Source organism: Lotus japonicus, chromosome 2, assembly GCF_012489685.1.
Source record: "Lotus japonicus ecotype B-129 chromosome 2, LjGifu_v1.2".
Taxonomy (NCBI): domain Eukaryota; kingdom Viridiplantae; phylum Streptophyta; class Magnoliopsida; order Fabales; family Fabaceae; genus Lotus; species Lotus japonicus.
The window spans coordinates 53,490,511-53,512,499 of record NC_080042.1 but is presented as its reverse complement, the minus strand read 5'-3'; the positions used below and the strand labels follow the sequence as shown (position 1 = coordinate 53,512,499).

Sequence of the window (21,989 nt, the reverse complement as noted above, 5' to 3'; positions counted from 1 at the left end):
AAAGTGGACGTGTACATGAGTGTGCATTGAATATAATGGAATATAATATGTGGCTTTTGTGAGGTGTTGGTTGATTACTATTTTTACATATATGTCATTATGTGGTGGGATTATGGACCGATTCTCTCCCTTCTACACATTGTGTGTGTGTTTTTTAAATTAAGAGTTTAATTTGGTCCTTATGGATATGCATTAAAAATTGGTATAATCTTCCCTATCAATTTCATCTGACTCATTTTCAATAGAAATGAGCATTAGAGGCACTATTTAATGAGAGTTTCAAAAATCTTGTTTGTAGTATTGTTATCAATAGTGGACCAGACCGGTAAGTTCAACCGGATGAACCAAGAACCAATCAAGTAGTGAGTGTGAGTAGGGATGATAATTTTTCTCAAACCCATGGGTACCCGCCCGAACCCGATTCGATTTGACTGATAAAACTTGAGTTGACTAGATTTAGGTTTCGGTTTGGGTTTTGCCCGTTACTGTAGCAGTTTATGGGTTTGAGTTTAGTATTAGTTAAATTCGTGCTCATACCCGCCCAAACCCGAACCCAAAGATACCCGAAACATAAAATTACAAAAAAAACTCTTACACATATATATTTATAAAATTTGTTCTTAGTGTTTGATGATTAACTGTACTTTTGTATGTTTGAGAAAGTAAACTCTAAACTATTGTTGTCTCACTTTGGTGATGACCGGATGAGGATGATGAATTGTATTTGTTTCTTTTTTCTCTCGATGAATTTAACTTTTTTTTACGAAAGTATGTTCTGGATCGGGTTTTGAGACGGGTTGCTATTTCACGTAAGTAATGGGTTTGTGTTTCAGGTAAATCCGAAACCCAATGAGTTTGGGCATGAATTTCATTTTATCGCTCATATTTGTGTTTGAGTTTTTAGTTTGGGTTATAACTTATAAGATTTGGGTTTAGGTTTCGTAATTATAAAACCAGTGTCTGATCTTACCCGTTATCATCCCTAAGTGTGAGTTCACTTGATGACAGACCGTAAATTTTAGAAGCTCATTAGGTTAAATAGGGTCAAAACAAGTTTAACTGAACCTGTCTGAATTGGTTTGGACCGACCATATTTCTAATTTTTTTAAAGTTTAATAAAATAATACTCCCTCTGTTCCAGAAATTTTGTAGTTTAAGGTTGTGACACAAAGAGTAAGAAAGCAATTATTGATAGTATAATTTGACTAGACTGCTCTTATTTAATTTTACTAGTATAATGTGCAATTATTAAATTATATACTTAGGTAAAGAAGAATGTAATTAATAGAGAAGAGTTGTGGTTGGTTAATATGAAAGGTGATAAGAGCATCTACAATTCTACATTCATCATACTCACTAAAATATCTACACTTCATTTTTTACAATTTCCCATAATGCCACATCATCTACACAACTTTACTAACTTTTTACTCCAACCCAACAACTCTTAAAAGTTTCTATAGTGGATCTCACCATCAACATTACATTTGTATATTTTATTATTTATCTCATTTTAATCTAATTATATTAATTGTAAATGCTTGTAATAAGTGCAAGCTCACTTTTTAAGTCTAGTATATAGTATTTATTCTCACATACTCATCTTTGCCATGTTGGAATTGAATATGTACTCCAATGGTAATAGATTCTCATATGAGTATGTATTTAACATTAGATACTACCATTGGAGATGCTCTAAGTGAGAGAAAATGTAATAAATGAGGGTATAGATAGAAAAAATTAGCAAAAAATGCATTGAATTTCTAAAATAACAAACATTTTAAAATATTAAAAGAAGGTCCAAAACAACAAACTTTTTGGAACACGGAGGGAGTATTTTATTCAAATAGTTGTCTAATATTTCCAAGTTAGAATACTCACATACATGAATAACTTTTTTTATTTTTTATCACATAATATATAATATATATATATAACATGATAATTTTATGTGAATTTAAAATTTATTTCACTTGATTTCTCAACATTTTATGTTAGTAATTTTTTTTGAAAAAATGTTAATAAATTAAAATGTTATATAATATTTTAAAAATATTAATTACTGGTTTGTTACAGGGAAAGCAATTAAAAATGAAAAAATTATTAATGGGACAGGTATCGCTTTTTTATTGGAAAACGGTACCAACTGTATCAAATATGAATGGTACTGTATCTAAGCTTTCCCTATTAATTATTTTTAATGATGTCAAATACATTAATTGAGATTAAATATTGAAGATTGTATAAATTATTGACTTTATTACATGTTTACTTGATCAACGTAATTGTCTTATAACTTGAAACAGAATGAGTAAAATACTTTTAAATTCATTAAAAAAACATCTCAGGAAATACAAATTTGTCTCAAGTGGTATATGCTTAATTGCTCTAAAACAACGTCTAAAGTTTGAGTCTTATGGGTGAAAAAAATTACACTATATATAAGAGTTAGTTTCACTCTAATGTTAATGTTCGTAACTCAAACCAAATGGATTCTATGAGGATTCCAAAATAAAACCAGACTTGAACATGCATTTACTGTTTAAGAACAATTTAATAAAAACTGCCAACTTAGATCATGTCATGTAGCAAATTAGGTGCTGCAATCACATAGAGCATATGATGGGAAGATGAAATTAAAAAAATTTGTGGCTCATGATTTTACACGGTTAAAAAATTATACAGTAATTTAGACTTATATACACTGAATTATAACAGCTAGTTGTGAAGTTCCTATTATAATTCGGTTGTCCAAATCGGAAGTTTATGAGCTGGCACTATTGTATATGTGGCATGTTAATTTCAACAAATTTGGCAAGTTTTAACTTTTTTTTTTAATTTGGGAAGTGCAATAAAGTGTTATTTTAATATTTTATCCGGGATGTTTTAGCTTTGTAATTGTGTTTGTTTATTTTCTTCAATTAAAAATAATATTTGATTAATTATATTTATATAAAAGAAACTCATTCAAATGTTTGGTAAGGCATCACACAGGGGTGAAAATAAGTTGGTTAGGTAAGACCTTTTTAAAAAAATTAAGACTTAAGCTGGTCTGTTCTTTGTTGTAGACTTTTATAGGGTTGAATCTAGACCTGAGCCTTTTGAAAATTTGTTTTAACCTGGTAGCTTATTTAAAAGTCCACTTTATAAATAAGACATTCGAGTAAATTAAACATATCAACAAACTTATAGACTAACAAGGTAAAATATATTAAAATCATTTTATCATTCAAGTCAAAGTAAATAAGTTATTCCGTAAAAAAAAGTAAATAAGTTATCAATCTAATTCTGAAGAGGTTTATATGGTTAAATACTTATATAATAACATGTTTAAATATATAAATAATTCAATAAAAATATAGTTTTAGATTTTAGGATATTATAAAAATTCAATGTAAAAAATAGAAATAAATAAATAACTTTATATTTATTATATTTATTTAAATTGATTGGTCTGTTAGACTTACAAGGCTTTTTAAGTGGCGTAAACCTGACATTTTCAACTAAATGGGTTATTAAAAAAGTTCTGCATTATCTATTTATTAATTTGGTCTGGCCTAACATGATTTGCGCTTAATTAGTGTGGTTAAATTTCTATTTATGGATGGATAATGAGGAATAGGTAAAGATAGAAATTGGTTAACATTTATTTGTGTAGAATTATATTGTAAGAAGATTTCACATAAACTTATTTATATCTTGATGTTGGGTAACTCAAGGGTTGGTGGAGTGAAGCATAGCAAGTGAGTTAAAAAAATAAAAATAGGCTTAATAGCTCTTTTGGTCCCTCCAGAAAAAAAAATGATTAAAATTAGTTCCTCACATTTACATACTTTTGCCGTTTTAGTCCCAAATAAGGATCATTTTCGCAAAATATTAAGTAATATGGAGGACCAAAAGTGCTTATTTTTTATGGGGACCAAAAGTATAAAATCGTGATAAGTTAGTGACCAAAAGAGCTATTAAGCTTAAAAAATAATTTAATTTCTATTTCAAAAATGTTTTCAACTTAAAAAAAAAACAGAAATTTTTTTCAGAGGAATTGCTTTGAAATACTCTTTTTTTTTTAAAGATATTTTGAAATACTCACCGTAGAAAATCTTTCAATTTTTAGTTTCTAATACTAAGATTTAAAAACACAATCTTTCAACAAAAAAATACATCAAATATATTTTTATTTTTATTTTTTAAATCATTTTTTAACTTTGTAATATTTTTTGTTCAAATGATTTTTTCCTTTTGAAAAAGAATGTTTTAAATTATTTTTAAATGAAAAATATTGAAGTTCAAATTCTTAACTGTTTTCCTCTTTTAGATAAAAACTAGTAGTATTATTTTTCATTGTTCATTGATTATGATCCAAACTAAACATTCTCAAAAAAAGAAATTGCTTCCTATATTGTGACTTGTACTCGCCGTGGATAATCTTATCCACTTTTTTAGGTTTCCGACAAGAAATATATACTGTCGACGTTAGGCGTTACATCGATAATGAATGATGCAAACGTCGTCGTCTAATTTGTTGGCATCAGAGTGATTGTTTGAAACATAACCAATTATCCATTATTTGGTATCTTGAAATTTGAAATATAAGAACTGTGGGTCCCTCTCTCCCTTTTTGCACAAGTTTCTTTCTTTACTCTTTTTAAATTTTATTTGAAATTTAATTTTGTGTCTCTTTTACATACCTCCACTAGTTTTTGAGGGGTTACCTCTGCGCTATTGTCTCATTTGAGACAGTTTCAAAACAGTCTCAAATACAACTAATTAAGGCATGACACGTGTTAATTCTATTTTTTTATTTTTTATTTTTGATAGTAACTAGATATTCAATCTTTTAACACCAACATTTTACTAAACTAAATTTTAGTCCCAATTAATCTACATTATAATACTTTCTTCTCAAGATATCATAAATTATGATTTAACCTATAACATTTATCAAATTATATTTTAAATCTTCAGCAATCAATATTTTATGTGGTATTTCAAAAACTATCACAAATCTTGACTTTGTAATCGTTAGTTCAAAAAAAAAAACTTAACAACCGTAAAAAACAATTCAACCACGTTAAAAAAAAAAGAAACTTCCTCCTTAACATCATCTCCGTTAGTTTACCGCCGCCTCTCGCCACCTCCGCTCGCTGTAGACCGCCGCCAGTGACGCTAGCTTTTCACCTACAACTACAAATCATCTTTTCACGGTCGAAATTATAATTTATTACATCTTGAGAAAAAAGTATAATAATAAAAATTAGTTGGGACTAAAATTTAGTTTAGTAAAATGTTAGGGTTCAAAGATTGAATATCTTGTGACTATTAAAAATAAAAAATAAAAAATAGAAATAACACGTGTCATGCCTTTATTTATTGATTTGGGATTGTTTTGAAACTGTCTCATTTGAGACAATACCAAAAAATTACCCTTTTTGAGGATCTCATGTTTTATTTTTCTTTAATTTTAATTTTATTTGTGTGTGAAGAAACGCAAGGCAAATTGCTGCATACCTGGCAGTGAGTCAGCACAAATGCTGAATAGGCAATGGATAAAGGACCAGTCAGTATAGAGCTAGGTTGTCCAACAAATAAAGGAAAGAACTTATCAAACCCAATAATTGCAATTCTTTTTTAATATATTCCCTTCACAAGAGGATGTGATCCTCCTTTGCAGAAGAAAAGCTAAGAACAATGTTTTATAATTCTCATGGGTTCATACTTTAATTATTGCATTTCCTTCATAATTTTTCAGGATTTAATTTATATAAATTATTAATACAAAGAGTGAGTCTTGTGTTGAATTTATTTTTTGTCATTTTAAAAAGAAATTTTAATTCAATTAAAATAAAGTGTGACATTTCTTGTGGGACATCGTCTACATCCTACTCTTATCGTTTGCACAAACGAAAGTCAATATTTTTTCTACTCTACTAGTACTAATCTTTATTTCACTCAGTACGAAACATCAGAACTTTTTTTTTGGTCAAAAAACATCAGGACTTATGAGAACTAGACATCGTGTGGAAACCTTGTTAGTTCTCTTAAGTGTCCTGCACATGCCATATTCACCAGATTATATCCAACAAGTGATCCTCCATAGCAGGGTTGTAGAACCCCTTGGCTAAAAAGGCGGCTGCCTAAGGCCCTAAGAAAAAAAAAATTAGGCCCTAATTTTTTTTCGCCGAATTCAAATGTTGGGGGGATACATATTAGAAATATTTTTTTACTCTACTAGTACTAATCTTTATTTCACTCAGTACGAAACATCAGAACTTTTTTTTTGGTCAAAAAACATCAGGACTTATGAGAACTAGACATCGTGTGGAAACCTTGTTAGTTCTCGTAAGTGTCCTAGCCCTGCACATGCCATATTCACCAGATTATATCCAACAAGTGATCCTCCATAGCAGGGTTGTAGAGCCCCTTGGCTAAAAAGGCGGCTGCCTAAGGCCCTAAGAAAAAAAAATTAGGCCCTAATTTTTTTTCGCCGAATTCAAACGTTGGGGGGATACATATTAGAAATATTTTTTTTACTCTACTAGTACTAATCTTTATTTCACTCAGTACGAAACAGCATAACTTTTTTTTTTGTCAAAAAACATCAGGACTTATGAGAACTAGACATCGTGTGGAAACCTTGTTAGTTCTCTTAAGTGTCCTAGCCCTGCACATGCCATATTCACCAGATTATATCCAACAAGTGATCCTCCATAGCAGGGTTGTAGAGCCCCTTGGCTAAAAAGGCGGCTGCTTAAGGCCCTAAGAAAAAAAAATTAGGCCCTAATTTTTTTTCGCCGAATTCAAACGTTGGGGGGATACATATTAGAAATATTTTTTTTAAAAGCAAAAGCAATATATTATATATATAAATGAAAGGAATGATAACAGAGCTCAACAAGCTCAACAAAAGAGCAAAGGGGAGAAGATGATTATACAACAAAAAGCTAATCATGAGTAAACTAAGAGCAACCCCTATGAAAAAAAAACCCAAAAAACCAACAAAGGCACCAGAAATATTGGATTCATTGGAAATACCTACCAGAAATAAAGATTCATAGTGGACCAAACTAAATCAGAATCTTTCCTCCTCACTAAAAACTAACAAATTAAAAAGTGAAGTTACATCAATATTATCATCTCTTTTAAAACTATTCAATATCATCATTAATATAATTTAAAATATTTATTTATCCCAAAAAATAAATTTCTTTGATCTCTTAACTTATTCAAATTCTCTCTCAATCTTTCACTCTCTCCATTGTTTAGACGCTCACGCTTCTCCTCTTGATTTATAAAAAAGAATATCCTCATTTCCTTCCCTTCACCTCTAATCTCTTGAAGGCTAAAGACTTGGAACCAATTGATCAATGATCATATGAATTCTAAAAGTTTTTCATCTCCATCTCGGTGGTGGTAAATTGGTGAAACGATTTATTTCACGGGCAACTTGAGTTAGGTACGCTAAAACAACACGTCAAAATTTCTTGCACCTGAAACAACACCTTAACAACAAATGTGACGCCCTGAGCTGAGAAGGGCGAGGATTGATCGCCTTCTATGTGGAGGGACGCACCACACCCGAACAAGAGGTATTCCGAGACTGTGTAGGGATGGACTATACAGTTGAGGAGGGCATATATGATTTGATTGTACTACCCATAACAACAAGTTGCAACTTCTTTTCGGGAGCCCAACTGATAAGAACTCCATGGTTAAGTGTGCTTGCCTTGGAGCAATATCGTGATGGGTGACCTCCTGGGAAATTTTCCCGGGAAGTGCGCGAGTGAGGACAAAGCGCACTGAAAAGACTCGTGTTGTTACCGTGAGGCCAGTCGTCAGATCGGGATGTTACAACAAATCTCTGGCTCTCTGCGACTCTGCCCGTTTCCAGGTTCTACTGTTCTATACTTATGTTCATCAATAATCCTTTTCTAAAATATATTTTAGACTTTAGAGTTTACTTTATTTTTCTTTCTTTATTTAAATTTTTATTTTGATTTGTAAGTATAAATATCAAATAAAAAGTATGAACCTGGTTATAAAAAATTAAAGAAAAAAAATAAAAGTTGAAAAACTAATTCAATCTCAACGTGGTGGTGCTCTTGATAACTTTGTCATTGTTCATAAAAGTGATGCAGACGCAAGTTTAGTAGGTGAAACGTGATAGAACAACCACCTATAAATAATACTGATGACAAGGAAAACGTGATAGAACAACCACTTATTGATAATACTGAAATCGGTGAAAACTTGGCAGAGCAACCACCTATAGGTAATACTGACAACACAAATAATCATAATTCCAATCAAGTACCAGAAGAAGAAAATATTTTAAATGAAGATAATTTGATAGAAGTAGAAGATATTTTCTTCAAGGAAATGTTGAGCACTTGAGCATAATAACACTTCTACTGAAGTTCCTACAAATATTTATGATCCGGGGCTATGGAAAAATATCGATGGAAAATTTAGAGATTCAATGGTAGAAATAGGTCCTATAAGGCATGGCAATTTTCAATACCCAAAATAATAGACATTTCTATTCATCATTTTATCAAATATAATAAATACTATCAAATGGATAAAAGCATAATATAGAAGATCGCTAGTTTATTCTAAAGAATAAGGTAAAGTGTATTATTTTTTGTTGAGAGTTATTTGGTTCAACATATGTTACTCAACTAGTGAATGAAGGAACTAAAGATTGTAAGAATCTTGGTTCTAGGCATAAGAGTCATGAAACAAATCGTGAACATATAATTAAAATGATCAAGTGGATTGAATTTAAAAAGAAGAAAAGAAACAATTCATATGCATTTACAAGAATAAATTATTAAAGAAAGGGAATATTGAGAAAATGCTCTACTTAGAATGTATATCTATATCTATATATATTAGAAAAGAACAACTTCTAGCATGACGTGTCGCTCTCACAGGCCAAGTTAGTGACGTGTCGCTCCCAGATTAATTCTCACATAATATTTTACATGTAAGCTCTTTCTCCTTGGCCCCACTTGCCACATGTGCCCTGATTTTTACTTACCTTATTTCTCCTTAATAAAAAAAATACATTTTTAAATTTTAGATTTGATTAGGATTTAGGTTTTTTATTTCTTGATTTTATCTTAATTTATTTTTGATTTATTTTTAGAGTATTAATTAATTTTTATGGTATTTTTATTGAATTTTCGGATTTTTAATTAATTCCGGATTTTATGAGTTTTTATTGTGATTTGCTAGATTTTGATAGTTTTTATCTATTTTTATTTAGTACATTTTTAAATTTTAGATTTGATTAGGGTTTATGTTGTTTATTTTTGTATTTTATCTTAATTTATATTATTATTTATTTTTAGAGTATTAATTATTTTTTATGGTATTTTTATTGAATTTTTGGATTTTTAATTAATTTCGGATTTTATGAGTTTTTATTGTGATTTGCTAGATTTTGATAGTTTTTATCTATATTTATTTAGAACATTTTTAAATTTTATATATATTAGAAAAGAACAACTTCTAGCATGACGTGTCGCTCTCACATGCCAAGTTAGTGACGTGTCGCTCCCAGATTAATTCTCACCTAATATTTTACATGTAAGCTCTTTCTCCTTGACCCCACTTGCCACATGTGCCCTGATTTTTACTTACCTTGTTTCTCCTTAATAAAAAAATACATTTTTAAATTTTAGATTTGATTAGGATTTAGGTTTTTTATTTCTTGATTTTATCTTAATTTATTTTTGATTTATTTTTAGAGTATTAATTAATTTTTATGGTATTTTTATTGAATTTTCGGATTTTTAATTAATTCCGGATTTTATGAGTTTTTATTGTGATTTGCTAGATTTTGATAGTTTTTATCTATTTTAATTTAGTACATTTTTTAATTTTAGATTTGATTAGGGTTTATGTTGTTTATTTTTGTATTTTATCTTAATTTATATTATTATTTATTTTTAGAGTATTAATTATTTTTTATGGTATTTTTATTGAATTTTCGGTTTTTGAATTAATTTCGGATTTTATGAGTTTTTATTGTGATTTGCTAGATTTTGATAGTTTTTATCTATATTTATTTAGAACATTTTTAAATTTTATATATATTAGAAAAGAACAACTTCTAGCATGACGTGTCGCTCTCACATGCCAAGTTAATGACGTGTCGCTTCCAGATTAATTCTCACCTAATATTTTACATGTAAGCTATTTCTCCTTGGCCCCACTTGCCACATGTGCCCTGATTTTTCCTTACCTTATTTCTCCTTAATAAAAAAATACATTTTTAAATTTTAGATTTGATTAGGATTTAGGTTTTTTATTTCTTGATTTTATCTTAATTTATTTTTGATTTATTTTTAGAGTATTAATTAATTTTTATGGTATTTTTATTGAATTTTTGGATTTTTAATTAATTCCGTATTTTATGAGTTTTTATTGTGATTTGCTAGATTTTGATAGTTTTTATCTATTTTTATTTAGTACATTTTTAAATTTTAGATTTGATTAGGATTTATGTTGTTTATTTCTGTATTTTATCTTAATTTATATTATTATTTATTTTTTTATGGTATTTTTATTGAATTTTCGGATTTTTAATTAATTCCTGATTTTATGAGTTTTTATTGTGATTTGCTAGATTTTGATAGTTTTTATCTATATTTATTTGGTACATTTTTTAATTTTAGATTTGATTAGGATTTATGTTGTTTATTTCATGATTTTATCTTAATATAAAATCTGTGATAAGTGATTTAAATCAATAATACATCCCATCAGCAAAAGCCCTCTTAAAACCCTGCCTACCTCCACTATCTCCTCCATGGAATTCATCTCCTCCATGCAATTTTCATCTCATCTCTCAACTGAACGGAACCACCCCCACAAAATCGTCTAATCTCTCAACGGAACCACTTTGCCATCGACTTGCAATCGCATCCCTCCGATTTGCTGCCTTGGACTGATTGGGAAGGTTGCAGATGGAGGTTTCAAATTATTTTCTTCATTTGCTTGCATAATATGTTATGGTTTTTTTCAATTTTATTTTACTTTACCTTTAACTTTCATTCACTCATGTTTGACTTCAAGGTCAATTTCGTTCATCACTTGCCATGCTAATTTCAAATTCTTTTCTTCAGGTTTTTTTTTTATAGATATTCCACCAAAAGAGATTCTTTGGAAGCCATGGATGGTGAGTCCATTTTATATTCTATATGGAATTTTGCAATATTTTGATTTGTTTTTTATGTTTTTTTATTCTCCTTTGTATGTGATTCTACAGGAAATATTTTATTCTATTTTAGAGTTATTTTTAGAGTATAAATCAATTAGGATTTAGGTTGTTTATTTTTATCTTAAATTAATTAATACTCTAAAAAAAATCCGAATTTTTATCGTATTTTTATTAAATATTTTTTAAAGATTTTGTTTTGTTTTTATTGTCAATTTGTTAGATAGCCTCTCTTATGTTGTGCTATTTTATCTTGAAACCTGAATTTTAAAAGATTTTCCCTAATTATCTAAGATTTAAATAAATTATATTTTGAAAGAAGATTTACTACTACTCCTTACTAAATTTATAATGATGGCTTCGACTCCCCTCTTTGTCACGTTCTATGACTCAATTGGAGAGCTGGCCGGAAAAAGTGGTGAGCATTCTCCCTTTTCCTCTTCAAATTCCTTCTTTGCATAGTTTTGTTTATGTCTAATCTTATTTTGACTCGGGTTATAGGTGATGGTTCCGCCAATCTACCTACGCGTGTTGCTCCAAAATCAGTTTCTTGATATAATATTGTAGGTTGAAATGATTTTCTTGATCTAAGACATATTATGATTTGTTTTCTCAGACTATGCTAAGGAATGAAGAATACAGGAGATTTCAAAAAAAAAATTAGAGAAGAATTGTTGAAGTACATTAAAGGCTCGAGATAGAGTTTGGGAAGGAAAAGCATGTGGCTTAATGCTTTTAATTTCTGAGGTAGGAGAATGAATCCTTTTAGTTAAAAGTTCTTTATGTCTAGCATTTGATTCATAAGATTAATGTATTGGTTTGAAGCTACTTATGTGTCTGTTTTTAATTTTATTCTTTATGTGTTTTGGTTGGTTCAATTAGGCTAATTTGAATCAAATGCCTTAAAGAAATCAAGGCACTACTTGAAATAAGGTATGAGAAGCTAGAAGAAGGAAATGAGTTGTAGGCAGGAGAATAGAGAGACAGACAGAGAGAGAGGAGGGTGATTGCACACAAAGAATGCTAATGAAGTGGATATGTTACTTTCAAACAAAAGCTATATTGGATAAGATTTGAAAAATAATTTAAAGAAATTTTAAAATTATTTTCCAAGAACTCCTATGCCATTTTGTTATAGCCTTGCTAAACTATTCAACTAGGTTCTCTAATGCTTTGTTTGATATGGTAGTGAAAGAGAAGAGAGAAATAGAGGAAAGAGAGATAAGAGTTAGTGTGTTTGATTGGCAAGGGATGAGAGATAAAGGGGCAGATTTTGTGGGCCCAATGTATTTTTTCAATCTTCTCATTTTGAGTAGACATAGAACAAAGTTTGATCAATTTTTTTAGCTTTCCAATTGTAATCTTATTAATTTTTTTGGTTATTGGGAGGGAGTAATCTTATTAATTTATTAAGCCTATCATTGTTTTTATATTTTGATATTTTTATTTTTATTTAAATGTCGATTCATGGCAAACTAATTCCCTCTCTTATTCTCTATTTAACCCAACGATGGGAGAGAATCTACGTCATTCTTTCTCTACTATCACAGCTCTCATACAAACAACTTATATAATTTACTCTATACCACACGTATTTCTCTATACTCATCACATTTTGTTATATTTTTTATTAATGTCAACTCCAACAATCAATTTGCCGTGCAACGCACGGGTAAAAAACACTAGGGGATAAACAAGGGGTAGTTTCAAACTCCAAGCGCAATGTTGTGGTTAGTTTAATTTTTTATCTTAATAGTTTTTTTAATACAAACTGACTTCTAAGTGACCTAACTTTATTTCATTGTTAACATGATGTCTATGACATCTTATAAGTTGATGAACATCTGATGCAAAAATATTATTGTCGGTTTAAGGTTCATTCTATTTTCCCTTACAATTAAATAATTCTTTATTATTGATTAAAACAAGTATGTTCAAAGTCTGATATATATCTTAAATTTTGTAGGCACCCTGCAATATTGGCTCAAACATGGATGACTTGAAATAAAAAAAATGAGGTCATACTTTATGATTTATCTTTCACAATTCAGATTTGTGCTACTATCACGTTCTTTTTTTTTTCCATGATTAATATGTATTTATCATCTACTTTATTGGTGATTCTTTTTTGTCCACTTTCCTTAGCATTTCAGACTCTTCTATTTCATCTATTGTTTAATAATCACTTTTTTTTTAAATTAAATATGTAACAGAATCACAGTTGTTATCTAATGTATTGACACGTTGAATTTTTTGAAAAAGAATCACGTGCTATTTCTTCCATTTTCAAAAAAAGAATAATTTTTTAATGAATGTACTAAGGGTGGAATCACGTTGTGGTAATAGGACAGTCGTCACCCTTAGACACAAAATTGTTACTTGATATACTATAAAAGATCACAAACTCCCTATATATTTCGGCTCTTCTCCTTTAGAAGACAAATTTCAAGTAGATGAATCAATATATATTTCTTACACATTTTATTATTATATGCAACTAAAGTAGTGTTGACAAACTACTAATAAAAAAGTCAAACTTTTTTTTTAAAGATAAATATATATATATATATATATATATATATATATATATAATATCAAAAGGCTTGAGAGCAAACTCTTAAGCAGGAAATACAAACCAACCAGCACCGACGGAAAAAACCCGAAAGTACACCCAAAGATCGAGCCAGACAAAAACCAAACAGAAGAAACCCAAAGACAGAAAGTGCCGGAAAGAAAACAGGACAGAGCAAACAAACCAAAAAAAAAATTCTGATATATTTCAGGAGCTTTCCCTTTCTTTCTCACTCTCACTCTCACTCTCACTCTCGCTCTCGCTTTCATTCTTCCTTTCACAATCCTGGTGACGCCGTCTCACACTTCAATCGCATGCTTCAAATGCATTCTACCCCACCCATCTTCGAATTCGGCAAGGTTTTAACTTTCCTCGTCAAGACGGAGCATTACTCCACCGCTATATCCCTTTCTCGCCAAATGGAATCTAGTGGAATTGCGCCAAACATTGTTACTCTCAACATCCTCATCAATTGCCACTGCTACCTAGGTCAAACCACTTCCGCATTTTCTGTATTGGCCAACATTCTCAAGAGGGGTTTTCAGCCAACTACCATCACCTTCACTACTCTTATCAAAGGTCTCTGTCTTCACGGCAATGTTCACAGAGCTCTGCAATTTCATGATGTCGTGTTGGCTCAGGGGTTTCGGTTGGATCAAGTCAGTTACGGGACCTTGATCAATGGGCTATGTAAAATGGGTGAAACAAGTGCTGCTTTGGAGTTGCTTAGGCGGATTGAAGGGCGAGGGATTAAACCTAATGTGGTAATGTACAACACCATCATTGATAGCCTGTGTAAAGATAAACTTGTAAGTCATGCTTGCAATTTATATTCTGAAATGATTGTCAAGGGAATATCTCCTGATGTTGTCACTTACAGTGCTTTAGTGTATGGCTTTTGCATTGTTGGTCAATTGAAACAAGCAATTTCTTTGTTAGATGAAATGACAACAAAAAACATCGACCCAAATGTTTATACTTATAGTACATTGGTCGATGCTCTATGTAAGGAAGGGAAGGTGAAAGAAGCTAAAAATGTGTTAGCTGTGATGATTAAACAAGGTGTGAAACTTGATGTTGTTACTTATAATTCCTTGATGGATGGGTATTGCCTGGTTAATGAAGTGAATAAAGCCCAAGATGTATTCAATGCTATGGCTCAGAGGGGAGTGACTCCTAATGTTAGGAGCTACAATATCATGATGAATGGATTATGTAAGATTAAAATGGTGGATGAAGCCTTGAATCTCCTTGCAGAAATGGATTGCAAAAAGATTACTCCTAATACAGTTACCTACAATTCTCTTATTGATGGTTTGTGCAAAACAGGGAGAGTCTCTAATGCATGGGAGCTTCTTGACGAGATGCATGTTAGAGGTCAACCAGTTGATATAATCACTTACAATTCTTTAGTCGATGCATTATGCAAAAGCCATCACGTTGACAAGGCAATTGCACTTATCGAGAAAATTAAAGACCAGGGTGTTCAGCCGAATGTGCGCACATACACAATACTTCTAGATGGACTATGTAAAGAAGGAAGACTCAAGGATGCACAAGAAGTTTTTCAGGATCTTGTGATTAAAGGCCATCATATAGATGTCCATACATATAGTGTTATGATCAATGGTCTTTGTAAAGAAGGCTTGTTTGATGAAGCGTTGGCTTTACTGTCAAAAATGGAAAATGAGGGTTGTATCCCTAATGCTATAACTTTTGAAATAATTATTCGTTCACTCTTTGAAAAAGGTGAGAATGACAAGGTTGAGAAACTCCTTCATGACATGATTGCTAGAGGTCTACTGGAAAAATTAAACTAAGTAAGTTGCTTTCTAGTTACAAGTTATTTTTAATTTTGAAAGCAAGCATTCAGTATTTATTTATAGATACACATGGAAAAAGATGATGGACTACACAATGGGCTCACTTTCTCTATAGTCTTAACTAAAAGTCATGTGTTGTTACTTGTTAGGTTCCTTTTGCTATTGTAACAATAACGATGGTTGATTTGTTCATTAAGAGTCTTGACATAACTATCCTTTTTGAAGGGGTTGCTTTTGTGCAATGGTTGTAGTTGCTTTGGTGTAAGAAGGTCACATATTCAAGCCATAGAATCAATCAATTGCAAATGCAATGTCAGGAGACAACCTACTTAGATAGTAGAACTTGCCTTCTTTCTGCCGTATATTTTCTTGTAGATATTCTTATCAACAGTGTAAACTTTAGATTGATGAACAAAGTGCTGCCATCATTTGGTTGAAATCCTGATATGGCTATACCAGCCCCCATATGGTTATTGTATGTGGTCATATGGTGCATAAAGATTGTTTGTTCAAATCACCTGTTTCAATGGTGAGTTTAAGTTGGGGTGAAGTTCTTATTCACTTATAACTATAAATTACACCCCATACCAGGTTTACATTAAAGCTCAAACTGACAGTACGTCGATTGTGAATATGAGCCACTTGGAAATAGATTGATTCCATATATATGTCCTTTTAACGGTTTTTAAATCATAATTTGTGACATAGTGATTGCATTTTGTCCCTATAATTTTATTTTTACCTGTTTTAGACTTTCTTTTATTTATCATTCTAAATTATTAAGCATATCAGTACGTTTGAATCACTGGCTGAAGCTTCCTTGCTTCCACTGTACTTATGCTTGGTATCTAAAAAGAAAGGTCTGCCAATAATATGCTCTTAAATATTTTGTTATTGATAACTATTCTAATGATTACAGAGCAATATAGATGGATTCTGTTTCTTACCTAATATGCACTTGCTTCATAGGAGAGGAAGTGTGTGAGGGGGTGAATGCTAATCCAGGGTGAGATTGTTCCTTTTTGTGATGTTCTGGACGCGGTTTACTGTTGGCGTTCTCTTTCTTCTGTTTTTTTTTCTTTTCCTTTCTGGTGTCTGTAGACTTCTTTAGTTTTAGTTCTGGCTTGTTTATTGCTTTTTCTTTTCTTCGTTGGTGTTGTGTTGGACTTCTTTACACACTTGGGAGAGTTTGTTCTCAAGAATATCTTTTATCTATTTAATTCTTTTTCCAAAAAAAAAAACTAGTTTATGTAATGGTAATTTAGTTAGTTTCTTTAATAGAAGGATGACTGATCCATGTGCATAATGCATATTTAATGGTAATTTAGTTAACTTCTTTCATAGTTCAACGATATTGTTGACACCATTGGTTATAGAAGTTTCATTTTTTTCCTTCCAGATCTTAGTTTTAACTTTCATCACTGTTAAGGTTCAGAAGACTTGGTTTTTTTTTCCCTGTTTGCTTAACTTCTTTCTCCTCCTTCAATTGTTACTTCTCTCTTTTGAAACTAATAAATTTAGAGATTAAAGAACCCACAGAGACACACTGCAGGAAGTTTCTGATGAAGAAAAATCTTGTTTCTTTAAGGCAGAACTAGAAAATGTGAACAAAGAGCAAGATGAATTGTAGGAGAAGGAATAAGCATCAGAAGCTATTGCGACTAACTTAACTGGTGAAATACAAAGCAACTAGGAAGAGATAGGTTCTGTGGAGGAAAAGGATTCTGATGCATGTCATGAGATAACGTGGGAATTGAGCTGCTTTCATTTGGGAGAGAGAATGCAAGAAAAGAAGAAATGAAAATAAAAGCACAAAAGATGAAACACAACCGAGAATGTTTATTCATAAGATCGTGTAAGAGAGCATGTTTACACATAAGAGATTCAATATATTTGTACTCTTTCACTAATGTGCATAGTTGAAACAAACATCTGCACCGGCTACTTTAGGTTGTACTCTTTTTTCTTTTTGTGTGAAAACACAATTAATTGATCATATGAATATAAACTAATTATAGACTCATCACATGCAGTGTATGTTCCCCAATTTTGTCCGCCCATTGACACTCATGGATTGCTTGCTTTTTGTCTTGAGAGGTTGTTCCATGCTATTTTTATGAGGTTGTTATGTGTTGTTTTGAGTCATGATAGAACTTTTCTGCTGGCATCTTTTCAGCTATTTTTTCTGCTGGCCTCTTTTCAGCTATTTTTTTTCCTGCTGGCCCTGCGACTTTTTGTGGTTTCATGATAGGTACTAGAGGAGATATATATATATATATATATATATATATATATATATAGAGAGAGAGAGAGAGAGAGAGAGAGAGAGAGAGAGAGAGAGAGAGAGAGAGAGGAGAAGAACAGGGAATGTAACTGAATTATTCTGTAACTGAGATTACACAAATAGCACTTGCTTTCGAGAGGCCAGACTCTCCAACTATGGTGATTCAACTGAACGACCAATGAACTAACTATCTTCCCCTTTTTAAGGGGAGATCAGTTATTGATAGCTAACTACACCACAGTCCAGTAACTAACTCCCTGACCCACACGACCAATAGGTCAGTACACAGGAGCCCCTAAGCTCTTCCCCTAGGCCTAGCTCTATCTCTATCATTTCATTGTTGTTTTGTATCTGATTTTGTGCTTCTCTGCCATTTGCCTGAAATGCTGCTGGTTTGTATCTGATTTGTGTCAAATGCTGGTTTGTATCTACTTTTTGTATTGTTTTTTAGTAGGTCCAAAAATGGTATCAAACTCAGCCACTCAGGTTAAGAGATGGAAATAAATATGGTAGTGTGAAACAATCTAAGACTAATCGGAATGATACAAACTTGGACATATTTATAAAGGCTTGCGTTGTGCAAGTATGCGGGAATAGGCCACACACTCAAGTGGTAAGAGTTAGGGGACATAAGGGCTGGGGGGAATGAAGGATGAAGGGTGAAGGGTTCGAACACTGAGGAAGGACTAATTTACTAACATTACAAACAACTAACATTTGCCTATAAAAAAACTCATTTTAATAAAGCAGGGTGGGCAAATTTGATAAGAAATTTTATTGAACAAACTGGTCTATCTTATGGATACAAAGCAATTGAAATATAAATGGGATCTTTTGAGAGGAGATTGGAATGTATGGGCCAAACTTGTGGGAATAGAGACTCGGTCTTGGATGGGAGAACTTTAGGCAGACCATTGCAGCAAGTGAAGAGTGGTGGACAACCAAGATAAAGGTGAATTCGTATTTAGTAATGTAATTATATCTTCATCTGATAACTAGTTTGATGTTTGACATATGTAATGGATTCTTTTATTTCAGGATTGCCCTTAGGGTTGCAAAGTTCAAACATAAGGGCCTATGAAATTTGTCAGACATACAGATCCTTTTTAAGGATACTGTTGATAAAACTACTAGCTTTGGCATGCTTAAACAATTGTCAGGGTTGGAGAACGGTAGTGATACACATATATACTTGGTATCCGTTTGATGAAATCAATGACAAATAGGGCGACTTTTGTTCTACTCGATGACCCAGCCCTTCAGCTTAATTGGATAAAGAGTCGCACTATGGCTGATGTTTCTCGTCAGTGATTTATCCTATGTTTTGTAGCTTTGACTTAATGGTTATGCTTTCCATTTTGTGAAGTTTCTATTCCATTTTGTGTTATCAATTGAACTCGTGTTTGTAAACTTGACTTTTTAATTTATGTCAATATTATTCATCATTTCTTCTTATACCTATAAAAGTAATGTTATCTGATACAATTAAGAAGCCCCTAAAAGTGCGCGCATTTTGTATACTGTGTCGTTCTCCGGAGGATTTGAAATGCTTTTCATTGCAAGAACCCTTTCTCCGTCCATCTACTGTCCTTCATTATGCACTGCCAGCTTGGTCCTCCACATTCAATTCTTTCCTGCCATGCGTGAGAGGGGCATGCTACTGCTGCATGTCTTTGTTCCAATTAATGTCATGTTTGTAACTACCTCTTTGTTGAATTGCAAGCTTTCTACTTGCAGAGCACTTTGTGTCTCCATTTTTCAACCCTTCAATAAATGTCTTCCACACATCCTTACTCGCGTTTTGCTTAGCCCGCAACGAAACAACCATTTATGAATCCCCTGACATGTGTGAAAGTGGCACATTGCAGGTGACACTGTTGCTTCCCATTAATTGCTAAAAATTGACTTCTCTATTTGATGATGTGTTGAATTTGAGCAACAGGTTTCTCCTAAGAGTATGAAGTCAATTACAAATAGTTATCTTAATTTTATTGATGGTTGTTTCCATAAGATTTTTTTTGTTACAGTTTAATAAGATTTGAATATAACATTTAAACAAGTGAATGCAGCCGGTTTTATCTTTTAATAAATTGATATGAAAATCAAGAAACATTGACAAATAGGTCCGGTTGGAGACACAATTTTGACTGTGTTAATGATGCTTACGTGGATTCAAAAAAATAAATACATAAAAATTAAACAACACATCATAAATTTTAATTTAATTAACAAAAATAAAACCAATTAATAAAATTAACCCTAATTTAATTAACAAAAACAAATTCCCCCAAATTAACCCCAAGCTTGATTCTTTACCCATGGTCCATGGAGAAAAGCTAATGACTTTGTGAAACTTGTTCATGAGTAATGGCAATTGGGGCACTTTCCTTCATTCACACTTCCCAGACTCGGCATGAATCTCACTGAAACAAGTTCACCCAACCCAACACACTTCAAGCTAGCGAATCTATGATCATCATCACCATCAAACAAGCTCAAAAGCAAATCATGGGGATCCGAGTATGAGTGTTGTTTGTTTCTTGGGTCCACATTTATGATCTCGACGACGAGGTTGCAGCGGCGGGTGGCGACGAAACACTTATTTCAGGCACCATCAACACAACGTGTGCAAGCCCAGTACACTCATCTCCACCCAGACCTCACATCTCTCGTCCCCTGCCTTCAATTACAACCACCACCAAACCACAAAAATCCCAACCTTCAAATCCAAACCCAGAAACTCATAAGTTATGTGTGATTGAAACTTGTGTGAGACTTGGGCTATTAGAAAGTTATGTGTGATTCTGATTGCAGAGACGTGGTAAATGTTCTTGAGATTCATGTCGATGTGAGCAGTTTTTTTGGAGCGGGAAGCTATTCTCCGAGTTCGGGTTATGTTGCCCTGGGAATAGAAGGTCACCTTGAACCTTATACTAGGGAGTGTAATTCAGTGGCTGATGCATTGGCTCATCAAGCAGCTCATGATGTTTCTCCTACTCGTATTTGGAGATTACTCCCTTTTGGTATCATCACCTCCCCATGCTAGGATGCATTAGAGTAACTAGGATTATACCCGTTTGTCCGTGCGATGCACAAATAATTTTTCACGAACTCCACTGTTAACTACAATTATTCCGAATTTAATGATGTATTTTCTAAGACATACAATTTCAATTGGTCAAACACTTATATATCGTTATTATCTTATCTTTATGTTTAAATGTTTTATCTTTCTTATATATATGAATTATATGAGTTTCAAATGTTAATTGTGTTTGACCCCCTGTCGACGTGTTCTTTGGCGCAATCTTTACTGTGAAAGATGTGATAATAATTAATACAAAGAGGTACAAATAAGTATGTAATAGGTGTTGCTCAAATGTTGTTCAATTGAAATAGTACCCCACAAAAGAGCACGAAATTAGATAAATCATATACACAATTGTTGTAAATCCTTTGAAAAACTTCCTTGAATGCAATGTTCTTGGTAACATCTTGTTCGTCAGTGTCTTCATTGCATTCTATGTTCGCCGGTGTTCGCCAAAAAAACTATGTAATAGCCTCCAAATTCAATCCACCACATAACTGATTCCAGATGAAAAAATGAAAAAGCTACCAAACATTATTAATAATAGTATTTTTTAAAACTTAGCTTATATTTATAAAATTCAAAAATGATAATAATATATTTAATTTATTAGTTCTTAGAAGTATTGATAAGTGAAAATTGTGAAACTGGATAAACTTTTTGGAAAGATCATTATTGAAAGGAAGTATATCAAGATAATATTTCATCACTTAGATGTAAATTTTTATAAAAAAAATATTAAGAGTAAATTTTAAAATAAATAAAGTAGATAAGAAATAAAAAATACAGTATAAAAGAAAAGAAGGATTAGATTATTATCATATATACTTTAAAATAAAGATTATTATCATCTATACTTTCAAAAAAAATTTATTATCATCTATTATTTTGAATTTAAAAAATAAAAAATTATCCTAAAAACTGATTAGGTGAGATATTTTAGGAGATTGAAAAAATTTAAATTTAAAACAAAAACATTCTTTATATTTATTAAATAA

General features: G+C 31.6%; 1 protein-coding gene across 1 annotated transcript; it reads left to right on the top strand.

Annotated features, from left to right (window-relative positions):
• Positions 1 to 13,891: 13,891 nt before the first annotated feature.
• LOC130736635 (pentatricopeptide repeat-containing protein At1g12300, mitochondrial-like) lies at positions 13,892 to 15,616 on the top strand. Its single transcript, XM_057588441.1, has one exon. It carries the CDS (start codon positions 14,111 to 14,113, stop codon positions 15,614 to 15,616), a length of 1,506 nt encoding a protein of 501 aa, XP_057444424.1. The 5' UTR covers positions 13,892 to 14,110.
• Positions 15,617 to 21,989: the final 6,373 nt, after the last annotated feature.

What these genes read in the sequence shown, in the direction of transcription:
- LOC130736635 (XM_057588441.1), top strand. Translation starts at nt 14,111, where the DNA reads ATGCTTCAAATGCATTCTACCCCACCCATCTTCGAATTCGGCAAGGTT.